The 24,215-nt window shown below is 40.6% G+C and overlaps 1 protein-coding gene across 12 annotated transcripts in view; it reads right to left on the reverse strand.

Moving 5' to 3' along the window:
* Positions 1-4,508: 4,508 nt before the first annotated feature.
* The window catches only part of enox2 (ecto-NOX disulfide-thiol exchanger 2), a 152,524-nt gene continuing 132,817 nt past the window's right edge, over positions 4,509-24,215 (reverse strand). For 8 of the 12 annotated variants that reach the window (XM_067518687.1, XM_067518681.1, XM_067518686.1 and 5 more), the window contains 7 exons: positions 20,875-20,989; positions 18,077-18,264; positions 14,639-14,779; positions 11,034-11,090; positions 10,116-10,221; positions 8,253-8,338; positions 4,510-5,296 (listed from right to left, as the gene is read on the reverse strand). In XM_067518687.1, the coding sequence (XP_067374788.1) occupies positions 5,165-5,296; positions 8,253-8,338; positions 10,116-10,221; positions 11,034-11,090; positions 14,639-14,779; positions 18,077-18,264; positions 20,875-20,989 (825 nt within the window). In that variant the 3' untranslated portion in view covers positions 4,510-5,164. Of the gene's footprint in view, positions 5,297-8,252; positions 8,339-10,095; positions 10,222-10,292; positions 10,915-11,033; positions 11,091-14,638; positions 14,780-18,076; positions 18,265-20,874; positions 20,990-24,215 lie in introns of those variants that run through there. The other 4 variants (XM_067518684.1, XM_067518690.1, XM_067518683.1 and 1 more) reach the window with 4 other exon arrangements.

Genomic DNA, 24,215 nt, shown 5'->3' on the forward strand with positions numbered 1-24,215 from the left:
TATCAGGTCCTTGTCTGTTGCCCGATGCCTCCCGGCACATGTCACAGAGTCTCTGGGCAAAACACTGAACCCCAAGTTGCTGCCAGTGGGTCAGACGAGCACGTTGATTTGGATAAAAGTGCAACATAAGCTTAACATTTTCCATTTACCAAACAGGCTGGACATACAGTTGGTTACAAAAGTTTTGACCCCTCGAAATAAATAAATAAAAATTAACAATTGCATCTGCTAGAGGTGCATTAAGTATTGTATCGATTAATAAAATGATTTTATACTTTTTGATATGTCAAAATAAAGGCATGCAAACTTTTTCACCCAACTATAGCGATCAGATGATTTGATAAGCCCACATAAATATGTCTTTACCAACTTTCAGACCACAGCATTGAGATACACTGTGCGATAACAATCAGTGTCTGTCACTAACACGTTTTGTCATGCAACAGAAAAATAAAACATAAAAATCTCCTTATGGTGAAGGAGAATCCCACATATCAAAAGCCATCCCATTATCCTTGGGTCCTTGAAGGCAATTAAACCAGCATCACCTGTCTATACCTCACATGGCAGCAAAAAGTTCTGATGACATATGCAGCAAATCTTGGATGGAGCCATGTTTCTAAACTAGGCTGCTATCTTTGGAGTTGGCTCTGAAGTCACGAAGAGGACGCCATTTTAACTAAATGTGTTAAGTCACAGTGGTGACATGTGCAGCTGTACTAGTTAGTTATTCAGAAATTCACCTACTAAACTCAATCCGGCTAAAGCATCAAAAAGGCAGTTTTCTATGGCCAAAAATTTAGAATTTGCAGAAATACATTACCTTGACGTCTTTATGACTGTGTACATGGAGAGAGATGTGATATCATCATGACGTCTGGTAACCCATCAGCTTGTGGCTGTTCCGCTCTAGGATGCTTTTAGCTGTCATTTCGCTGAGTCTCTTTTTCTCCCTCCCCCCACCTCCACTGTTCATCAGATCCATCCCGTCAGTGTGATTCATGGTCCAGGTCCAGTGAATTTATTCAATATTCTATTCTACCCATGTCTCTTCCATCCTTCTGGAGCTGAAGATGCAAACTTCAGCAAGACTTGCATCAGTTACCAAGTCATTTCCAAATTTTCTATTTCTATTCAGGCTTCATCCGAGTAAGAATTTAGATGGAAGAGTTGAGCAATTTGATGATGTATACTTTGTGATGTATATTTTTTGGCAAGCTCAAAGCACATCCCTGCAGAACTCCCTGTAGTTACTGCATAGCGAACAGCGCATGATGATGCTTTGCCAGCTCTGCCACCTTACATAATAGATACTTAACATCAGTGCCTAAAGACTGAACACATACACTAGGGAAGCTGTCAAAGAAAAGATGATGCCAACCAAATCACTTCTCATCCAGTATCTAAAAATAAGCCTCACTCAAATAAGTTTCCTCTGTGCTGATAATTGCTGTCAGAGCAAAGCGATTCTTCTTTGGTAAAGGTCACTCGATTCCTAACTGTGTGAAGAGTGGCCATTGCTCATTAGGAGAGAGTTTGACTATCCCGTCTCACCTGGCATGTGCCGCACTGGGCTGGCATTTCAGCTCAAATGCACTGATCAGGTACACTGGTTTCAGCATCTAATGGACCAGAAACACCACTGCTAGACCTAAAGACTGGAAATCTGCCCAGGAAATGTCTTTCTGCTGTTAAATAGTTTAAATCCCATGAATTCTTGTTCCAAAATACAAACGTTTCTTCTATCCTCTCATCTGCACTGTCTGGGTATTTGATGTGGGGGAGCCAGCTAAGCTAATGCAAATACCTTGTGGGCATTTACCACTTAAACTCTACTACTCTGTTGTATGATCTATGTACAGGGACATAGAGAGTTTTCACTGATACCGCTGAATTTTGCATTTCTAATATCCTGTGCCCAGACAACTTATTCAGACTAAAAGTGGAATGGAATTCTATGGGCACACTGGCAAGCAGTAAACAACTGAACATCGTGCACAATATGATTTGTTACCTGCCAAACTAATAGTTCTTAAAGAAACAGAAATCTCTTTAGTTCTAGCTTTAATATTCCATAGTTTTTGGTTTCTAAGATGTCATTCCAAGTGCCTGCAGGCAAGTCTTTCTGGAGCTGTGCTGCATCTCCGAGCTGCAGCACTGGCACCCAGCAAACAGAGTCAATTATAGGAGCTTTTATGCATGCATAAATTAATGAGCACCGTGCAGCTTTTATTGAGAAAGAAACCTGCATAAACATGTCTCCCAGCACTGAGGCCAGACTCCCACTGACAATGCAAATCACCTCCAGTGCTGGCCCACCGGCGGAAAAGTGATAAGTGTGACATGTAGATGCTGTTGTGCTCAGTAGGAGGAGCTGTTGGCTCGCCACCTCCTGTCAACATGCTTTTTGAGCTCAATCCAATAACATATGAAGCTACGATTTGGTTATGTAGCGATATATCTGGTGACGCCCCGTACGTCGGTACACTGCACAGCCAGGTGCTTATCTGTCTGTGTGTGTTGGCCGGGAACCAACGTGGACAGGCTCAAGTGAAGCCCCTCTGTGTTCCTCCTAACCCACTTTCTGTTTGTTTATTCTATTTCAGACCACATGTGCTGCATGCACAGCACCTGCTCGCTCAAGGGAGGCCATGATCATAATTAAGTAGATGAGGATGCCTTCAGGACACAACATGAGAGGAAAAAGGTAATTAAGGGTATCTTGAGCATCATGATATCACCCAAAAGAACCTGGTTATCTCCTCACGTCCAATTATATCTTAAACGTGATGTGAGTATGTATGGATAGATTTAGGAAATTACTCAATGAAATCCCCCCAGAATGACCCTAATGCCCTAAAATTTCAAAGTCATGCTCAGTATTTGTTCAGCCTTAGCATTAGCAGATGCCCAAGGACATCTTCAAACGTCTCAGCATTGTCACTGCTGGTAAGGTAAATCGCACCTTTGTACAAGTTTCACTTGCCTACACCTCGAGTTGATTTAATGAAGAGGCTTCTCTCTGTGTCACAAGGATGAGAAGACAACAGTGAATGGAGAGCAGGGAGCATTCACCAGAGACTGTTGATGGATTTAATTAGTCTGTGTTTACCTCCTCGTGTGGTCCCTGAAAACCTGATGCACAATCAGAAGCATGTTTATGTGCGCACGCACTCAGTCACACAAAAACAGCTGTAAAAGAGATAAATTGCGATTGCCTCCAGTCTATCAGCATGTAGGCAACTCAGCTGGGGGGAGGGGAGGGGGAGATGCTAGACAGAAAACTGCTTCTGAAAGGAAAAGAAGGCACCATATTTATGTTTCGTTTACGTCAGGAAGAGAAAACTAGCGTGCAGAGAGAGGTACGAGGTTTGCTACAGTTTGTAATCCGGGATGCTGTCCTGAGGATCCAGTGTAGTGATGCACAACTCTGCACAGGCAGCATCTCTCATGATCCTTAGTGCGCGACCAGGAAGGCACAAGCTAAGAAATATGGGTAGGGGCAGCTTCTCATCTATCAGTAACTTCATCATGATAAATAAGTGCAACAGATCTTTAAAGACACTGATCCTTGCTTCATGACACCACTAAGACTACGTGTAAAGTAACAATGCACTACATTGCAGCACTGACATTCACTCCCTTTCCTAATCACACAGGAGCCTACAAAGCAGACCTACTCCCCATTATCAATTCACGTACAAGGACTAATATGATGACAAGTAACTAACCCATGAACACAGACTTTTCAAAAGTATTGCCTGTAGGAGACAGAGGAGGCCGATGAGAGCAAATCATGTGTGATAATAAACCTTTGTTTCCCAGAGCAACGAGGGAAGAGAGCGCGCCGCCAAATAGCCCAGCGGAGGCACATTAACAACGCTTGACTGGGCATTCGGGAGGAACCTCCAGTCCCGACAGCAAGCGCTCTCGATCTTGCGAAGGTGGAGAAGAAAACTCCCCTCAGTAGAGTGTTATATAACCACTTAATATATGGATCCAAGCAAGTACACAAACACAAACATTTTGTGCTAGTGTCATGCCAGAACCCCCCCCCCCCCACACACACACACCCCGACTGTCTCACCAATTAAACATCATTAACGTGATCCCCTAGTTGTGTTTCCCAGTTAAGTGTGATGCGGCAGGTCGATGCCTTTAGCCAGGCTCACAGCCAGGCTTAATTGGCTTTTTAAAGACACAAAGGCCCTTATGTAAGGTTCTAAATCCAGCCTCGAGTAGAGCTACTGTAAGAACAAAAAAAACAGGCAGACATGAAATAAATAACGCCCTTCAAGCAACAATGGACACAAACCTAGAAGTAGACCACTTTTCCTCTGTAGGTGAGTGTGTCTCTGAGGACTGATAGTAAGTGTTGGCAGGCTTAAAGAGAGGTTTGTACAACTGCACACAAACGTCTCTCTCACACACACACACAAACATTTTTACATCACGCACATAAAAATAAACTCAAACCTTTTCTTATACTCAAATGTTTTTTATAATCAAAAATATCAAGCATTTACAGTGTATTACAACAAATGATTCTATGCAACTGTTAACAGCCTTTACAGAAAATGAAGAAATATATTCATTTTAGATCTATGTTACAAACCAGGGACAGCAAAAAGAGACGTATGGGAGGCCAAAGGGTTTTGGAGGTTTGAAGTGTTCAGTTAGACCCTCATAGCCCCCCCACCCCAAAGGTTTGCCCTGTAGTCCTGGCCAACACTGACGCCTTAAAGAGCCCCCTGTAGGCTCCCTGCACACGTGGGTGATAACTACGTTATAATCCAGTGACTGTAGGAAATCAGTGCTCTTCTGTGTCTGTCTTCATGTCTAAAAATGTTTAGGAGACATTGACAAACTGAATTCAACCTCATGGAGACTTCACTGTGGTTTGGTGTCAACATTCATGTAACCATGGAAATGCAGTGATTTTACGTCTCTGCCGCCTACACAGAGTCCCTGAAATGCTCATGTACCGTTTCCTTCTGAACGGAGATCTGTGCTCAGTCTCCTGTGTCCTTGTGCAGGCAGGTTCAATCCACTGACTTTGATATTCGTGTGCTTTATACTGTTGCCTTCACATCTCTACGGTGTCTCTGAGTTGTCTCGCCTTCGTGTCATCCCTGCCACATCCCAGAAGTGCCACAAGCGGAGCCTATGTGCTCTTGATGCCCTGGAAGCCGCAGAAGTTCCACCGTTTCTCCAGACTGGCTCCGACGCCAGTCAGTTCCTGTCTGAAGGTGCAGGGCAGCCGGGAAAGAAGTGCTTCCACCTCACTGGGGTTAATCTGCAAACGCACAAACAGCCCAGATTAGACACAAACTGATTCTTTTATTGGCAGACCTGGAGTCATATTCTTCTTTTCCTGGTCTTACAGGTACAATATTATCTACAGCTAGTAGAGCTGTGCCAGTCTGCTGGGCTTCATTTATTAAGATTGTATTACTGATTTGATAAGTGTTTGATCTTCAGGCACCTGCTTGTGGTTTGTCAACCTTGCGTAAGTGTATCTGCAGTTTTGACTGCCGAGTCTGTCTGTGGGTCCCACATGTCACCACTTCGGGTTGTCTGAGCTCGACAACGGTGGAGCTTCAAATATTGTTCTGTACTATTTACACATTTTTTAGTTACATTTAGTTACAGGATTTTCTCCATTTTAGTTTTACAGAACTGTAAACCATAAAATTAAAGAAGGGCCAACTTCACTTTTCTATCACAATATTTACACAGCATATACTGGACTGTTTGACTTATACCCTTATCAACTCATTACTACACCTTTATTTGTCTTGAGCTCATGAGAGTGAAAAGAACAGCTTTACATGAGACAGGGCGTCGGCTGGCTCTGTATTACAGACACTGCATAAAGTATAAACATTTAACATCTCATTTGCAAATATGCACCGTTTAGGATTTGCCTGTCGCCCAATGTTAGGTTAAAAGATGCGTCTGGTAAAATGTGGTAAACTTAAAAATAAAAGTATACAACCTTTAAAACTTCTGCACCTTGTAAACCACATTTTTATTTACACAGACTGAAGGACAAAGGGTTTTTATTGGGCAGTTTTACTTCTCTGATTTGAGGGTCTAAGGACAGAGAGTGTTGCGGTTGTACAAACTGATTCCTTTGAGGCAAACTTATGACTTTTGGCCATACAAATAAAACATGATATTATGGTCTGACTGAGATGATGCATTAAAAATTTAAAAATGTTTGTGGTTCAAAGTCAGTGTGCAGGTACTTCATAGATGCTCTTTCCCAAAACCTTCCACCTACGCTCCTTGTTTATTTTAAAAGCACCAGAAGAGCATGTTGCGATGATAAATGCTTAGAAATCATTTTTGCTGTAAAAATAGCACTTTCTGCTCTCTTGACTCGGTCGCCCAGCGAGTTAACTTGCTCATCCTCATTTTGTTTACACACTCCATCTCTCTTTACTCACACATTTATGCACTACGCTCACACCTCCACTGCAATCGGAGAATCGTATTTTAGGTATATGTATAGTGAGAAGGTGCCGGTATCGCACCACTCAGGTGCGCTGGGGATCGTCATTCAACTGAAATCCTGAGGTGACACTGCCAAAATCCTCCCACTATATGAGCTACTGCAAACAACCCACAGTGTCTTGCATTAATAACTAGATTGTTGCAACCCTCTGCTGATGTCAGGATGCATTAAGGTCCATCATGGAGATAGTACCGGTGTGTCATTACACACAGTGGAGCTGTGTGTGGAGCTGGTAGATAAGCAGAGAGGACAGGGCTCGTTGATGGTGAGTCTAGGCAGGGATACTGACAAAACCCGGTGGGCTGCTTGATGTGTGTAGTGGTAAGTTGGTGTGGAAACAAAAGATGCACAGGCAAACTCAGACACACAATCACACACAACATGACAACACATGTACACAAAAACCCAAAAAGCATGAGAGAAGACCATCACGCCTTATTATTGAGATTGTGAAAATGAGTCTGTTTTGTTTAAAAAGTTGTTGAAGACCAGTAATTTCATAGGACAACAAAGTTTGTATAGATACGAGACATTTCTCTATATTTCATCTACATATAATACGAGAGTTTTACCTCACATGTTTACAGTTTTCTGTTCGGTCAGGGACTGCGACTTTAAATGGAGCAGTGCTATCTGACTTTTTCCTTCTCGGGGTGGAGAACCTTTTGCCGATGACATTGAAAGTTGGCATTTTAAAAGCCTCATGTAAGTGGCAGTAAAGTGTGATAATATGTCTGGATAAAATAGCTATGTTTCACCGCCTAGAGTGGGACACCGAGGATTGTGGGTAGTATTTGGCTTTAAGTGTCAGACTGAAGGATCTAGTTTTAATAGGTTCTGACCTCAAAGAAAAGAAATAGGAAAGAAAAAGAAAAACAGATATGGCTTGACATATAGCTATTACATTTCAGAACAGAAATGGTGATAGAAAATTTCTCCAAAGTTTAACTTTCTCTGTTAGAAATTGTTTTACATATTTTGGATTCTACCTGACTTTCTGATGCCTTCATTCAACTGTTTGTTGCATGTTTTGCTGTTTGTGCACATTCTCTGTGCTGCATTCACATCTCAGCATTGGCTTTGAGAGCACCCTGAATTTAGAACCAACGCTGGATAGGAATCCTGTCTCTACATTTAGGGAGCTGATAAGCTAATAAGTTAGATCATTTCACTGCAGCAGAGTCACCGCTTTGTTAATCTATAAAAACAGTCCAGTCACGGTCACACAGAGGTGTTATGGCATGATGCTTTTTTCACTCAAACAATGACTACAAACCCCAGCTGCAGAGAGAACATCAACCAAATGGCAAAATAACCACCGTAAATTACTGTATCTTCAGAACCCATTCACAGTCAGATAAGGAAGTCACACCATCTACATCTAGATTCTGTTTATTTAAAGGAATGATCTGCTTTCCTGCAGACTTAGATGAGAAGATCAATACCACTTTCCAACTATTCCTCGTTGGTGCTTTAGCTGCACCTAAAGAGCTCTGCAAAAGGGATCAGTTTGTATGGAAAGGGCTGGAAAAACAATAAGGAGCCCTGCTTGCATCAAGGGGCTGTGTCTCAACTTCACAGCAGGATCCTGGCATACAACCAGCCCATATGTCAGCCCTGTAGGGGGGCTAACACTGTGATGGTATGGGTTTATGTACTCTAGTGCGTTGCTGAAGACCAGCCTTTCTAATCTACTCTGCTGAGAAGGTTTTGATTCACGTGAGTCTGTTACCTTGGTGTCCAAACGCTGCAGGTAGGAACAGATGTACTCGATACTGGCTCCAAACGGGTGGACGTGCAGGAAGGTCGAAATGATCCCTGGGGTTGAACAAACAGGTCATTGCAAAGACGTTAACACAGATGCATATATGCATGTGGCTTACACGGAAACCACTTTATCTAACTGTATCCTTCTCCTTTCTTTTCCCTGAGCTCCAAGTGGCTTCTCCCAGATTCCCGATACTGTTAAGAGCCTCTTGTAAATTATGGCTCCAGATTAGACAGAAGTGTTTAATAACAGCTTTGATGCTGTTGTCTCTCATCAAAGCCATCCTCTCCCCCAGCTCAAATAAACCATCTGCTATCAGCTCACACATAGGGGGCCAGGAGAGCAATAATCCTCCAACTCTGCTTACCAACCACCTATCAAGCATCAGGGGGCCAAAAGTTGAAACAAACTCACACAATGAGTTACAGCAAGAACACCCCGATCACTTTCACGAGGAATCACTACTCTGAGGCTTCATTTTTGCCACCTGCAGGCGGTGGTCAGTCAATATTGATCACAAACAACGTGAGGCCTGGAGACGCACTAAGTGTCAATGAATGAGAGTCTGACTGGGAGTCTAAGGGTGCGTTCACACACAGCAGCGAGTACGTCTTTTTGATTTATTTGCATGAATTCGCCTACTGGAGTGGGGTTTTTTTTTTGTTTTGTTTATTTACCTCAAAGAGCCAATGAACATGTTCTCTGACTGATAGTACAGACATTTGCTGTATCAACAAGCACCCACTCCATGAGTGTGGAGAATGTGTGTCAGATCTCATATTAAGACTCAGCTTCAATATCATTAACATTTTAAAAGACGATCATTAAACACTTTCTTTACACATTACTCTCTTTGGGTATTTTAAGTCTTACATCTTTCATGCAAATTCTCACTATTGGATTTTTCTGATTCTGATGGGAATCCCAGGCTTAAGCTTTATGGTTTCATTTACATTTATAGCTGGTTCTCAGCATTACATAAGATTTTACATTAAATAGCACCAACTAGGGTAACATCACCTCTTTACTAATGTTCTATGCATTTTGCTCCGAACTGTATCTACTGTATTAAGAGAATGAAAAAAATGTTTGCTTAACTTTTAACAACTGTCACCTTCTCCCCGTTTTCAACAAAACAATGTTGATGGTAACCTGCTACCAAGATTAAAACTAAGCTGGACCCAGTTTGTTGTCACCTTCAAATACAGCACCTGCTAAATCAGAAACCAACCAATAGCCCAGTGCTGGAAGACTTCCTCTGTGTCTGTCATTTATTAAATGGGCAGATTTTTGGCACAAATGTATGTAGCAATATGCACAGTGTAAGCACATTATTACCAGAAATAATGCTTAAAGGTTCATGTTTTGATTGTGACACAGACAGGTCCCAATGTAAGCAGAAATACAGCACCTCATTTAAATGAGGGGATTGGATGTTCCCAAAATTCCCATCCCAAAATGCTTCTGTCTGCAACAAACTTTGATAGAATAATTGCCACTGCTCTAGCCTTTGCTCAGCTGTGTCGATTTTTTTCAGGTGCGTTGGAGTTTTGACTTTATAACTCCTTTATTTCCAAGCCAAGTTGTGTCTGGGTGGTTTATAAGTAAGATGGATTTTATAATAAGATTTATCAGTAAGATGGACTTGAACGTCTTTCAGTCTTCAGCTACTTTTGTAATTTTTTGTGTGCGTGCAATACTGTAAATCCTGAGGGACAACTACCTGGAAGTGTTTCCCCTGTGTTGTACCCATCTGTGCTCCTTTGAGACTTACAAAAATATGTGTACCCCTAACAAAGTACAGTACCAGTACATGTGTGCCCGTACCAACTAGCAGAGCTTCCCTCTCAGAGTGGACAGGACTCTGTGGATTCTTTTCTTTAGGACCTTCCTTCTCCTGACCGCAGGGCACCACTGCTGAGACTGTGGCTTCCTACAGACATAAACACATACACACAATTAACTTTAACAAATGTGCATCCAGCCAGCGTTCGACTGTTACTGATCAGAAGTTAACAAGCTCAGATTTCAGCTGATGCATGGAAACACAAATAAGTGAAATGAACAAATCAGAAAGTTTCCCCACCAACACATCAATAAGAAGAGACAATAAGGAGGAGGATAATGAGGCACGGGAGAATATTCAGCCAGAAGCCATATTCCTGATCGAGGGATGAAATGCATGTCTCTTTCTCTCTCGCTCACACTCACACATATATGCATGCACAGGCGCAAACACACAAAAAAAGATGAGTGTGAGAAGAACAAATTGAGGAAGAGGGGAAAAGACTTGGAAGGCAAATGATCAAGCTGTTTGCTTCAGATCTCTGACAGGTGGCAGAAAAAAGCCAGGGGAGTAACAGAAGAGTTTTTGTCTGTCTGTTGTCCTACACAGTACTTTGTGTACCATTTCCCCTCAAAGTGTGGGATGCCTTGTGGACTTTTTCTGTTTTTAATCCATCCATAACACCCCCTGTGAGTGTGTCAATGTGTGCGTGTGCAGACATGCACATGTGTGAGCCATTTTGACTCTCTAACTCCTCTATTTCCTAGCCCAGTTGTGTCTGGGTGATTTATTCATTGACAAATGCAGTCGCAGGGAACCGGATTGGCCTGTCTTTCCTGTCTGTGAAAGAAGTTAGAGAGGCAAGTCAGGAGGAGGAGGAGGAGGAGGAGGAAGAGAGAATGAGGACACAAAACAATATCTGGAGAGAAGCAGGAAGGGCTCAACCTTCTTCTACTTACACTGGTTTGATTAGGACTGTCCTCGCTGCCTCGGTCATGTTGCTTTGATATCTCCAGCTGCAGCACATTAGAAACATATGAGAAGACGCCACTGAGAAACAAGCTTAGCACTAATGTAGACAGATGGCAGAGGGTAGTTGCGTACAGACTGTTTTGCAAATACAGAGGAATACAAGCATTGTTTATTTTTCAGAATAATGTCCAAAAATGTACTAATAGAGAAAAAAAGCAATACACTGAACTTCATATGAATATAATTAACTCCCCTGGAGTTGAAATTGGCACAAAGACTCTGCTATTAAAGTTTTAACAATTCTTTTCATTTCTTGCATTTTTTTTTTAAATAATCAAAGAAAAGACAACAAATATGATAAGTGACTAACTGTGCAAGTCATTAATCAAGCAAAAACAATGATTGGCTCAATATTGGGAGAATTTTCAGCTTTTTTTGGTTTTCTACTGAAATTCAGGTCAGGGAAACTACACATTTACAGTTACACACACACGCGCACTTTATTTTTTTCCCTCAAAAATACAATATAGATATATTCAGAGTTAAGAATTAGTCCACTAAAGACAAACTCATTTTACAAATGAACATCATGGGGACCTAGTGGCTCAGAGCAAAGGGCTGGGATGCAGAAGACAGCGGGTTCTAATCCCACCCCACCAGCAACCAAGGGCGACCCTGGTGCCGGTCCCGAGCCCGGATAAACGTGCGGAACATGTTCTGCTGTGGCGAACCCTGACAAGGGACAAGCCAATGCCGGTGACATTTTATTTTACAAATGAACGTCCGCTTATTTATAAGAAAATGTACGATTTACTGCAAAAAGCCAATATGCTTCAAATTGACTTGTGGGCATGAATGGTCACACTTGAAAGCAGGAAGCCATTAGCAAGAGGTGAGATGCTAGAATGCAAAAAAAAAAAAAAAAAAAAATCATGTCGACAGAAGTGCACACTTTTGTCCAGTCTCTCTTTAAAGGGTTGATATTGTTGCACCTACTTGTATATAAAAAAGTGATAAGATTCGAAAAAGGATTAATAAATAATCTCCTTATACCACCACACATGTGGCCAATCACAGCACTAAGTGGGCATCAAAAATGTAAATAATAATAATAATAATACAAAGAAGGTTAACAGCCTGATCCAGTAATGTGTGCTGACAGCTTGGTAACAGCAGGTAGAGGGAAGTGAAAGAGGACGGATGGATTGAAAAAACAAAACTAAACAAAACAAAAACTCCCCAGCATGACAAATCACCCTAAAACCACTGCTAAACTTCAGAGAAACACACACCCAAAAATTGATTTCTTTCTCCCCCTTTAACGAGACTGCCTCTCATGATTCATGTTGGCCCATGTGCAGGAATTCAATTAGCATATTTCCCAGGGTTCAGAGTTGTGGGGGACACATTTCTAATCAAACTCTCATCGACAACTCCGTCAAGTCCGTTTGATCCAAAGAAGAGATCCGTTAGAGAGTTACTAATTCACCTCTGCACGATATGAAACCTGCAGTCAGCTCGTACATCTCAGAGCAGAGAGACCACACACAGAGAGCAGCTCCCCACATGGATAGAGAGCCTCTCATTTGTATCATTATCCAATTTAATAGGCGATTGAACTCGAGGCTCATCTTAATGACAGCCGTTTCTCTCATTATGCCGAGCCAGAAGAAACATTAACAAACATTAGTGCCTGAATACTGGGAATATGGGACAACACCTGAAACACTGGTAAACAATACACGCCTAACAGAGAAAAATCCCTTGAAACGGCAAATTGTTTATTAAGACTATAGACCAGATTAGCAGTGGACCTCTGTCCTCTGTCACCACAGCCAGGCAGCAATTAACATTGGATGAAGTTTAGTAGGGAACATTGTAGCGATAAAAAAAATCCATTCAATCAAATAACGTATTGCTGGGATAGATGGATGGATGATTACTCTAACCAATGATGTCGCTCAGTGAGAGGAGCAGGGCTTTGCAGGTGCATCAGAGAAAGATGTTCTGCAGTAATATCTGTCCATCTGTGTACATATTGATACCAACACGATCTCTTAGTTACTGCCTCTTTACTTTCATTTTAAACTAAATTATTGTTCCATGTGAGGCCAGTGCCAAATTGTCCTGGAGGATAAAATGCTCAGGAATGTGATTACATGTCTCTCAGATCCCAACAAATCAGAAAACTGAGGTCAGCCCTGCTGCTAAAGTAGATTTCTTCGTTTTTTGTTTAATGTGGAGTGGAGTGAGAACATGCAGTTTAGAGGAGGTGGTAGATGAAGACGAGTTCTTACCGAGTTTTTAAATTGCACTAACAATGGAGGTTTCATACATTTTTAAATCGGGATAAAACATGTTTTAGATAGTTGAAGACTTTGTTACTGTGGGTAGCTGCTTACATGATTTATCATCATGTATCATCTGGAGCTTTTTTCTGAGATGGTAGTTTAACAAACACTTTTGCTGATATACATGCACGTATGCACACATACACAACACAATCTGTACAGATATAGATGTTTAATTTAACTTGTTCCATGTAGTGGAAAATAGAAATTTATGAAGATAAGATAATGACATATGGGACTGCAACTAATAATTATTTTATTATTGATCAATCTGCGGATTTTGTCAAAAAAATATAAAAATGTATTATGTCAATTGTAATTTCTCAAGAGCTCAAGGTGACCTTTTGAAAAACAGCCCAAAACCTAAAAAACACTAAGTGTCCTTGAGCAAGAAACTGAGGAGCCCCTGTGTGTATGTGTGTGTGTGTGTGTGTGTATGTCCCTAACTCATAAGTCACTTTGGATAAAAGCATCTGCTAAATGACTACATGTAAATGTAAACACTTTATAAAGCTTCTTCACAGCCATGCAGAACAAAGTCTGAAGGACGATTAAAGACTACTGTGACCTGTTTACATGCAAATGTTGTTAAATAGTATACTTTCAAAAAATGACTGGTTAAAAATGTTTTCTGTAGCACACGTTACATACTAATAAAAGGTAAATGAAAGAAAATTATACACTGCTTATTTTACTGAGCCACTTAAAACTTGAAAGTTGTGACACTGACATTTTTTTGGAGGGAAATTAGAAATGAAAGAGTCAATTATACTTTGTGTTAAGAAAGAATGAATTAAATACCCGGGGAGGAAAATGGAAACACCAAAAACTGATTGAAGTCAGAAATTGTCTGTGTCGCTGTGGTAGGCACTTTCCTGCAGTGTTCTTATTACAGTAGAAAGATGCACCCAAATAGCTATTGTGGGATATCTTATGAGCTCAGAAATACGTTTTAAACCAGTTCAAATTATTCAGCAGTCATTTTCTCAACCCAAAACTACATATTAAAACCATCAAATTCTGTCCTTTTGTTTAAAAATGATTTATTTCTCCAATATGCTCCGTGTGTTGAAACTCATCTTGAACTAATTTCTTTCTTATTAAAGTGCAAATTAGATAGTGCTCACTTCGAAACAAACAGAGTAACTCAGAAGTGAACTCTCCTATGAAACACATCAAGTCAACTTGGCAGGGTTTTCCCCTGCCAGCACACTAAAATGTCTATTTCCTGTCAAACCAACCTGCATTACGTGTCTGTTTTGCAGGTTATGGAGACCTTCCTTCAGTGTCTGGACTTGGTTCTTCAGCTGCTGTTTGTCCTCCAAACTCTTCTCCAGCTCAGCTTCCCGCTGTTTTAATTCTTCCCTCATGTGTAACAGTTGCTGCAATAAAAAGGGAGAACAATAAACCACTAATGCTACTGTGAACTAACTAACCATGGAGACACTTACCTCCTACTCAAACTTCTCTGAAAACCCAGGAACAATCAGCCATTTGTTTTATTAACATTTGGCATATAATCCCTATACTAATATATTACTTCACTCTGCTACAAAAAACAATTAAACAGTGACGTGAAATAATATCTTTAATAAACATTTTCTAGTGAGAGAACAATTGCATTTGTTTCGATCACATTCAATTGTGTTGTATATGTCCAAGAGGAATAATTTGTCAGATCCTTTGCTTGTAAACACCAAATTAAAATTACATATAGACGAAAGGCTACGTGAGGGCTTATTAGGGCTTTACACTTGCTGTGGTTAAGCTTTGATGGCTAACAACAATACTTAAGTGCTAAACACAGAGATTCACCTCCTGCTGTGTTAGTTTTAACAAAAAGAGGGTCTGGAATTCACAGGGGGGTCTTTAAAGCAAGGATTGTTTGTTTGCAAAATGCTTATGCATTGCATGCATTATGATTTACAAAAGAGGAAACAAGTTGCCAGTACACACTGAAAATATTTCATTGCAATTTATGTAGTTGTGTGTGGACCCTGTCAAGGAGACATCCAATTTCAGTGTCTTCCAATTCATTTAATCCATTCACCTAATCTTTTCATAAACACACCATGAGACACGTAAGCTGGAAAGGTAATTACTCTCTGCAAGCAGAAATGAACAGCAGGGCCTTAATGGATTCTATTCGTCTAAACATGAATCGATCATAATTTCCATTACCTGTGACAGCTAGCAAAGTGAGGACACTTGGCAAATGCCAGAATGAGTCAATTTAAAAGTTCTTTAGTATTTAAGAGGTATATTAAAGACTTTCTGATGTTATTGGCATTGTTCTTGTCAAACACTGTAGGGCTGTTCATGTTATAAAATGTAAGATTAAATAGTCCATTGCAAAAAAATGTAAAGAAATGTCAGGCAGCATAGTGGCGGTGTGGCCTACAGACCGTCAACCAACAGCTCCTGCTTACGTCGACTCCCTCAGTGACTGTGTTTACATGCCCTTAAGTAACCCGGTTACTGGAAGCCATGTACACATGCAGCAGCAGTGTGACCTGATTTGTCTTCTACCTCAGACTTATTTTAGAAGACTGGTGCACAGGTTCTAACTGTATAAAGACAGAAAACTAAACTGCTTTCTGACTGTTCAGTGTGTGTGTTTTTGTCGCAGCAGAGTGACAGCGCAGGGGGGAAGTAAGGAAAGACACAAGCAGCTGATCCACGATGGTCTGAACTCTAAAACTCCATGGGGGAAAGTGACTTATTTAGACTTCTAAGAGGCACTTTGTTCTAGTTACATTTTTGTCAGACTTTAGGCAGCCTTTGTTTTAAAAACGAGGCGGCATCGCTCCTTTAATGATCTCTACGTTTATTCAATCTTCACTCAGCTGCATATTCCCATCTGCAACCTTTTGTTACGCACATGAACAGTTGGAGAAAGCTGATTGAAAGCCCAGTTACACATATGCATGGCAAAGAAATCCACGTTTTCCAACAGAAATCTACCTGGGGAAACCAGGTTTCCCTAATCCCCTACCCAGAAAAGCAGCATTCCTCCTTACATTACACACGACGTCCATGTAAACATACTAATTTCGGTGTACGATCTGTCTCGCCCAGTGCTCTCTGTCACCGGCGTTTGGTGGTCCAATCACCACACAAAAGACCCCAAGCAGCTCAGTGGTGGTGGAATGAGCTACCAAACTCTGCATGCTCAGCAGCCTCACTCCCAATATTCAAAAAACAAAACTCTTCTGCAACTTCCTATGCTCTTAAATCTTAAACAAATCATAGCAAAGTTCTCAGGAATAAGCGTTTGTGTTTCATGAGATGCAAGTGCATGTTTTCTTCTTGAATTAGATTGTTGCTTTCCTTGTACCTCACTTGTAAGTTGTTTTTGATAAAAGCGTCTGCTAAATGACTAAATGTAAGCTTAAATGTCTGGTTGTTTGAGTTTCCTCCCACAGTGCAAACACATACAGGTTAATTGGCTCTAAATTGCCTGTAGGTGTGAATGGTTGTCTGTCTGTGTGTGTCTCTCTCTGTTGGCCCAGAGATAAACTGGTGATCTGTCCAGGATGTACCCTGCCTCTCGTCCAGTAACAGCTGGGATAGGATTCAGCCCCCCGCCACCCTAAACATGATAAGCTATTACAGACAATGGATGAATAATAACCAATGGGTCCATTTAGTATTTGTTTTTGATGAAATTTCATGATATTCATGAGCAGATGATTTAAACAAAAGCTCCAGAACAAACTTGCAATGAGCGTGAGAACTCTGGAGCTTTCAAGGTCAAGAATAAGCTCTGAATCTCATCTGAAGGTAAGTACATTAATAGCAAATAGTCATTTCTTATAGAAAAAAAGTACCATATGCCACACTGGACCTTTGGCCGTCCAATGCTTTTTTGGATAATCACTTATTCATATGATTCAAATTTCTACTGTTTTAGCTTCTATTTTAATATGTCCTAATGTGAGGCACTGACTGGCTGTCTCCATTTTGAATGAATGTTGGAAGGCAGAAGCAACAATGGCAAAAAGGATTTTATTGTTCTATCCTTGACAAAGTCTAATGTGTTGTATTTTATGAATATATAAAACTGTTGTAAATACATCAACCAAAAAACACAACAGGCATGGAGTTAATTTAAATATGGAAAAATGGAGAGAATTCTGCCACATTCTGAAGCAAACTTATTGAATGACAGTCAAGGCACATGTTCAAAGAAAGAATGGGAAAAAAAAAGTAAAAATCAATGCTTATATTATCCCCTCTTTGTGAAAATGGCCTAAAATTGTTTTAATAGCCTTGGGTTTGTTCCAAGAAGTATCTACGTGCTTTTCAAATCATAGCACAGGAGCCTACAATCCTAAATAAAACCCATTTCAACTGTGAATAAGCTTTCCAATAGCCAAAGTAAGTGTGAAATTATTACTTTTTAGCAGCTCTTCATAAAAGTCTAACAGCTGCTCCAGACAGCTGTACTTTTCTACTTCGCAGAAAACTCCTGGTTTTCTTTTAAAGTGCTTGGTCTCATGAATAAGTGACAGTTGAGTTTTTTTTAATCGTGCATGGAAAAATTAAATGGGCTAACCTCAGCGACCTTGTTCTCAAAAAGAACATAGTGTATAACCGAAATGAAAAGCAGATTAGATTTATTGTCGGATGGATGACTGATGAAAAAGTGTGTGTTCCTGTATGTGTGCATAGGATACCTTCTGCATGCCTTGTAAAGCCTGCTGCAGGAAGCTGAGTTGCTGAGAATGTGTGTTGTCCTCCTCACTCCTCATTGGCTGGTTCTTGCCCTGCTCCTGTTTGAGCAGCTCCACCTCATTCCTGTAGGCATCCAGCTGGCAGCGCAGTGAGTCATTCTCCTCCTTTAGGGCTTCTGCTTGGGAAAAACCTACAGAGTCATAAGAGTGTAGAGGATACGTGAAATATGATGTTATATATCATCTATGAGACTGTGATTTAAATGGTTCAATTTAACTCTCATCCATACTAATTATTATGCAGCCAGATCTCAGTTTCACAGTGTGGCCTTGCTCTTCAGAGAAAATGACACTGAGTGCAGCCTACATGCATAGTGTACATACAGTTATACAATGTATGTATATACTGTAGCAAGTGTCATTGACAGTTATGGAATTGTTGTAAAACCTCTTTGTTCATTTAAGTTAAGAGCCGTCAGAAATAAATTGACAAGAAGATCAGCATTAAAACAACATCAAGCTTAAGGGCGAAAGAGTAGAGCTCATTGTTACTTTTGAAACAAACAAAATGTCCTCTTGATAGATGACTGCTGACAAAATATTTCAGCCTATTACTCCGGGAAAAAGTATTCGAGAGAAAATAATCAGCATCTATATGCCAGGTTGTATTAAAGCCTCCGAAAACTTTCAAATCTTCTAGTGAAGTCTCCAATATAAATTTCCCTATAACACTAAACACATAAAAATGTCAATGTATAATGTCAATGTATAATTCAGTATAATTTATCAAAAGTCAAGCACACATATATAAAAAATATCTGTTTCATGAGCTCATCTAATTTGATTAAATAAGTTGTAATTGGAAGCAGCAGGTTGTTCGTCCTCACAATCTAGTGGCCTGGATAACGGCATCGCTTTTTGATTCAAACGGGACTTAATCATCTGAATGGTGTTAAATCCAGGTAGGTGAACAGAGGTTTGCAACGAAACAGAGAAACAACACCTTTCATCTTAACCCATTGTTGCTCAGATTATTGTTTGTTTACGCACAGCTTTTATTTTAGAACTGACTGAGAAAATAATTTTTCAGGCGTCGTCAGTGCATATTTTCTAACACAACTATTTAAAACAAAAGGTTCGAAAATTTTAAGGTATAATTTGTCAGGAAATGCAGATACCATGTAACAGTATACCATATCATTAACACAGACTACTGAAGGCTGCGTTAATCTCACAGAGTCTTTCCAATAGCTCTCTACTGAAATCTGACCTGACCTATTGAGCAAAGAGAGGAGACAGTAGGAGTTATTATATGAGACCTGCTCCAGAGATGTCCAGTATTATCAGCTCTGCTCTCCTGCTGTGGGCCTTGAGGAGAAGCTCTTTGGGAAAGTGCAATACACTGGCTGGACTGGGGAGATAAGCCCCATCCTCTGTGTATGTGTGTGCATGGAAGTGTGTCTGGTTTAGGTTTTGTGTAGGTGTTCATGAGTGCTGCCTGTAGTCTATCATGGAGAACGATTGGCAGTGTTAATAAACTCTTGCTGGGTGAGTGTGTGTGTATGTGCGACCACATCATGTCTATGTCTATCTTTTTTCCAAGCAAAATGAAGGTTCGAGGTGAGAAGTGTATTGATCTGAGAGCCTCATCAACTTGGTGCGAGGACATGTCAACTGCTTCATGAAATTCTGAGCAATTCCCCTTCTGTTACATAACAGGCCTATCGACCTGCAGATATTCATAAGCGTGTGCGCGCCCACACACACACACACACGCACACACTTTTAGGTGTACAGTCTCACACAGACACACACACACACACAAGTGGTTTCCTTGCTTTCTATTCCGTACATGAGTCAGACGCAGAGCATCAATTCGCTTTTTAAGAGGCTGCAGTCATAACACAGGTGTTTTCAGCAGGGCTGGTAGATGTGTAAACATGCCCCTTTGCTTAAAGGTTAGTGAGTCAAGGGGGGTAACAGCCAGCCTGTTAACACAAATACCAAGAAGTGTTACATTAACACCTCAACTCACCACAGCCAATCCTGCAGCATAGAGCAAAATGACAGGTCTCTGACAGCAATGCTAATTACTGATAGCTAAATAGCAAGGTTGCAAAAGAGAAGGGGATGAGCTGACAACTGCATTTACATAGATTTGCATGCTGATTAGAGAAGCTGTCATATTAACAAGTGGCAGAGATCAAAATGATTAAAAGGCAAGAAGAAAGAGTACATGAAGAGAACCACAAAACAGAAGACGAGAGACGACCTAACACGGGGCAGTGACGGTTACAGCATGTTGCCCTGGTGACTACTCTAGACTTACTGGTTATTATAATGGGTTGTTGAGAAATTAGCTGCACCATTACTTTTTGTTGCTTCAGTAAACACACAAGAGACTGCAAAAAGAGATACACAAGATTATGGCACTTCAGTAGTACCCTAATCTGATATTAGATGGCACCCGGTAGGTGTCGACACACAGGCACACACACATCCAGAGTAGTGTCTATTTACAAGGATGGACCGGGATGGATTTCATCTACAGCTACTTATTCACATCAATCCAGTACAGCATGGGTGGTATCAGCATCTTTATGTACTTTAAATGTGTATTTTCTTATTCATGTGGAGTTGTCAGATGGCTTTGAGATGCTTGGGGGTACAATTACTGTCATTTCGGTCTACACACAGCTGTCTCTCTCAGTTATTTAGCATTGTTCATCCTCTGGAGAACCTGAGCAGTGTGTGACCTGTCATTTTGACAGAAATGTTGAACCGTGAAGGCATATGCTTACCCGAGTCCTCAGAGTCCTTGCTGTCAGGTGCATCCTCCATGTCATCATCAGACATCTCCATCTCCTCCTCTCGCCTGATACCCATGAGCTGCTCGTTGTGCATGTTTCTGATCTCCTGCAAAACACAGCCGAGAAAGAAAAAAGAAAGGTGGGTTAGAACTGCAGGGGTGATGCACATTTTAGTGAGTGCTACTGGAGTAGGATAGTCACTGATACAACCTTTTATATTTCAACGTTGATGTTAAATATTAGCTGGAAGGAGTATTAGAGTAAATGGGTACAAATCAAAGATGAAAATTTGATTAGCTCTGGGGCTAAATTCCTCCTCTGGCACCGTGATAGGGCAGATGGCTGCACAAATTTTACCAGATCCCACAGTTTAGAACTTCACTGTTCTTGTAACTGAGAGAAAACGGCGCATAAATGCAGCTAAAGCACATGATAAGTACAGTGACAAAAACAGCGCCTGCCAAAAATGTCATCGGGAAGAAATTCGTTTACAACACCAGAGAATGATATGTGCACATCATATTTATTGGTTCATGTTTTTTTTTTTCTTAACACCAGCAGTAACTGTAAAACACCAATTTTCCCTGTTTCATTTCACAGATGGACTCAGTAATGACTGCATCTGTCTGGAGACCAGTAATCACAGGCAGGTTTCAAAATGGTTTAAAAATTAAGGTCAGGCCACTGACTGGCTGTAAATGAGACCAAACTGTCCGTCAAAGCAATAGAAACAACCTTCTTGTGATACATTTCATACATACACCAAACTGCGGACATAAGGTCTACGAGAATTTGTGCATGCATGGGTTATTAAACACCATTCAGCTTTCATTCCCTGTTGTGAACACTCGTTTGCACTACGATAATACACAGTGCCTTATGTAGGAGCAAAAGATCACGAGAATAGAACAGAAGAATACAGAGCAGTGCTAGCTGTGCTGTAAAGAGACACACTTATAGGCTTTTACTGTAGGAAGAAGGTTAACAATTTTTTTTTGTAAAAGACGAGTGACAGACCAGGTCAGACACACATTTAAATGTGGGTGGCTTGTAGACGAAAAAAAAAAAAAAACAGCAACAAATTGAGATAAATAAAATTTTTAGTGTTTTATCACGACAAAATCTATCATCGCCTACATACTAAAAATACATTCTGGAATGTTAACGACCCCATTTTCTGACAGGCGGAATCCGAAAATTGAACGTTCCAGTATGCAGCCAGTCCATCATTTCGAAGTGATATCTCTGAAGGAAAGTTTCGCACTATACTTCTTTGGGAAAAGATGACAAGGAATAATAACCTTGGGTCCTGGTTACAATGCAAAACTCACTTGACTGGCTGATGAAAACAACACGCCACCTCATATAGCAAGGTAAGCAAGTTAGAAATAAGTCAACGATCCTGTAAAAATTTGGCTGACAACATTCTTACAATGACATTTATCACAGTAAGAGTCAGTACACTGTGGACAAATCAAAACACAACAACATGGCATGGAGTCAATCAAGAAAGCCTCTCCTACAACTTTAATTTAGCGAAGTATTTCGATTTTGAAGTTTATTTGAATTATTAAAGGTGAATTTTGTGCTGCAATATAGTGGCTCAGCATAAGACATAAGTTAACTGACCCTTAACAACCTTGAAGAAAGTATAAAACCTTTGATAAAGTCTAAAACTATAATGAACAAATAGAATGTGCCATCACCTTTTACTTTAAAATAAGAATGTGTATAGTGTAAGTATATATAACACCACCAGCGCCCAACAATGCAAAATCCAAGACAACATGAATTCCAATAAGCTAAAGAGTAAATAAACTTAGAACCATCTGTCAGTGGACATTACCACCCGGAGCCCATGATAGAGGTCAAACAGGTACTCAACAAACACATGCAGACAGAAATCCATCTGGTGTGTATGTGTGAGGCACACTATGAACACACACATCCCGAATACACACACACACATATACCCCCCCACAGAACACTGATAGAGGGAGGCAGCTGTTTGATTCTGCCTGAGAGCTATAGCTACTCGGCCCGTTCCTCCATATTTCACCTCTAGGCTAGAGAATCATACTGAATATACAATATGACAGAGTAAAGCTGGCTGCCTGTTTGATGATAAACTACCCCTGAGCAACTGCACTTACGTACCTATGCTTCTGCAGTCCTATACAATGCTGCCTCTAAGACAAGTCAATATGATCAATGTGAAAACACACTTTTTGATTTTGCATCACTTCATATAATGTAAACGAATTACTGGTCGTGCACCTTTCACTGCAGCTCTATGGAACTTGACACTTTAAGTCCATTACTTTGGTTCTCTGACTTTCACACAGAATGTCTAGTTGCATCTACGAGCTCTTAGTATCCCCCGCAGATATCACCCAAGGCAGTGGTTTCCAGCTCACACAAACTGAGTGCACTCCTACCACCCCAGCAATAAATGACTGAAGTAAGCAGGTAGGTGGTAAGAAAATTTACATTTTTGTTTCTTATAGGTTGGTGGAAACCAGAGCAGAGAAAGTGTATGCTGGACTTCAATTCATTTGTCAGAAACATAACTCAGGAAGGAATGCTCATGTTTTTCTGTCCCATATTTTTAGCTCTTTGTTGTATGTACTAACTCCTGAGGGGAATATCTGTCTCTTTAGCTGCTGAATGCTCCACTGTGTTCATCAGTAAGTTGCAAACTTTGTCAGAAGCTTGTGCCGTGTAGCTCTTATTTTCAGTCTGCACTATTTATTTTTTTTGTGAAAAGCAGAATTCAGAGGAAATGCAGAATAATGAATGCGTCCTTTCACAAACAAGCAGTCATTTGATATATTGACTTGGTGTCAAGAATGTTTGTCACTTTGTTAATATATTGTAATTCCTTCAAGGAGGATTTATTTACCAGTTGTGTGTGCTCACAGCTAGAATTTTCAGTAGAGTGATGGAGGGCTAGTTGTATAAACTTACCTAAACCCTAACAAGCAGATGCAGAGACATACAGACTCTATTTGGGCCACTGCAGAACCAAAAGCTTCAAATCTAAATGACTTCATCTTTCAGCTTGCCACTCTCTGTCACACACACACACACAAACATGCACACGCAGATGGAAACACAGACGCACACACCGTATGTTGTGTCACTCTGAATAGCAAAGTCTCTTCGTGCAGCTATTATACAGAGTCAACCAGCTAGAAGAGGAAAAAAAAAACTACAAAGACTGTTTGAACCAGGATGTCATTTTAAAGATTCTTCACAACAACGTTTTCTGAATGAGGACACATTCAGCAGTAGTGTGTCCACCCACAGTGGTCTCTTCTCTTGCATCTAAG

The sequence above is a fragment of the Channa argus genome, chromosome 10, assembly GCF_033026475.1.
Source record: "Channa argus isolate prfri chromosome 10, Channa argus male v1.0, whole genome shotgun sequence".
Lineage (NCBI taxonomy): Eukaryota > Metazoa > Chordata > Actinopteri > Anabantiformes > Channidae > Channa > Channa argus.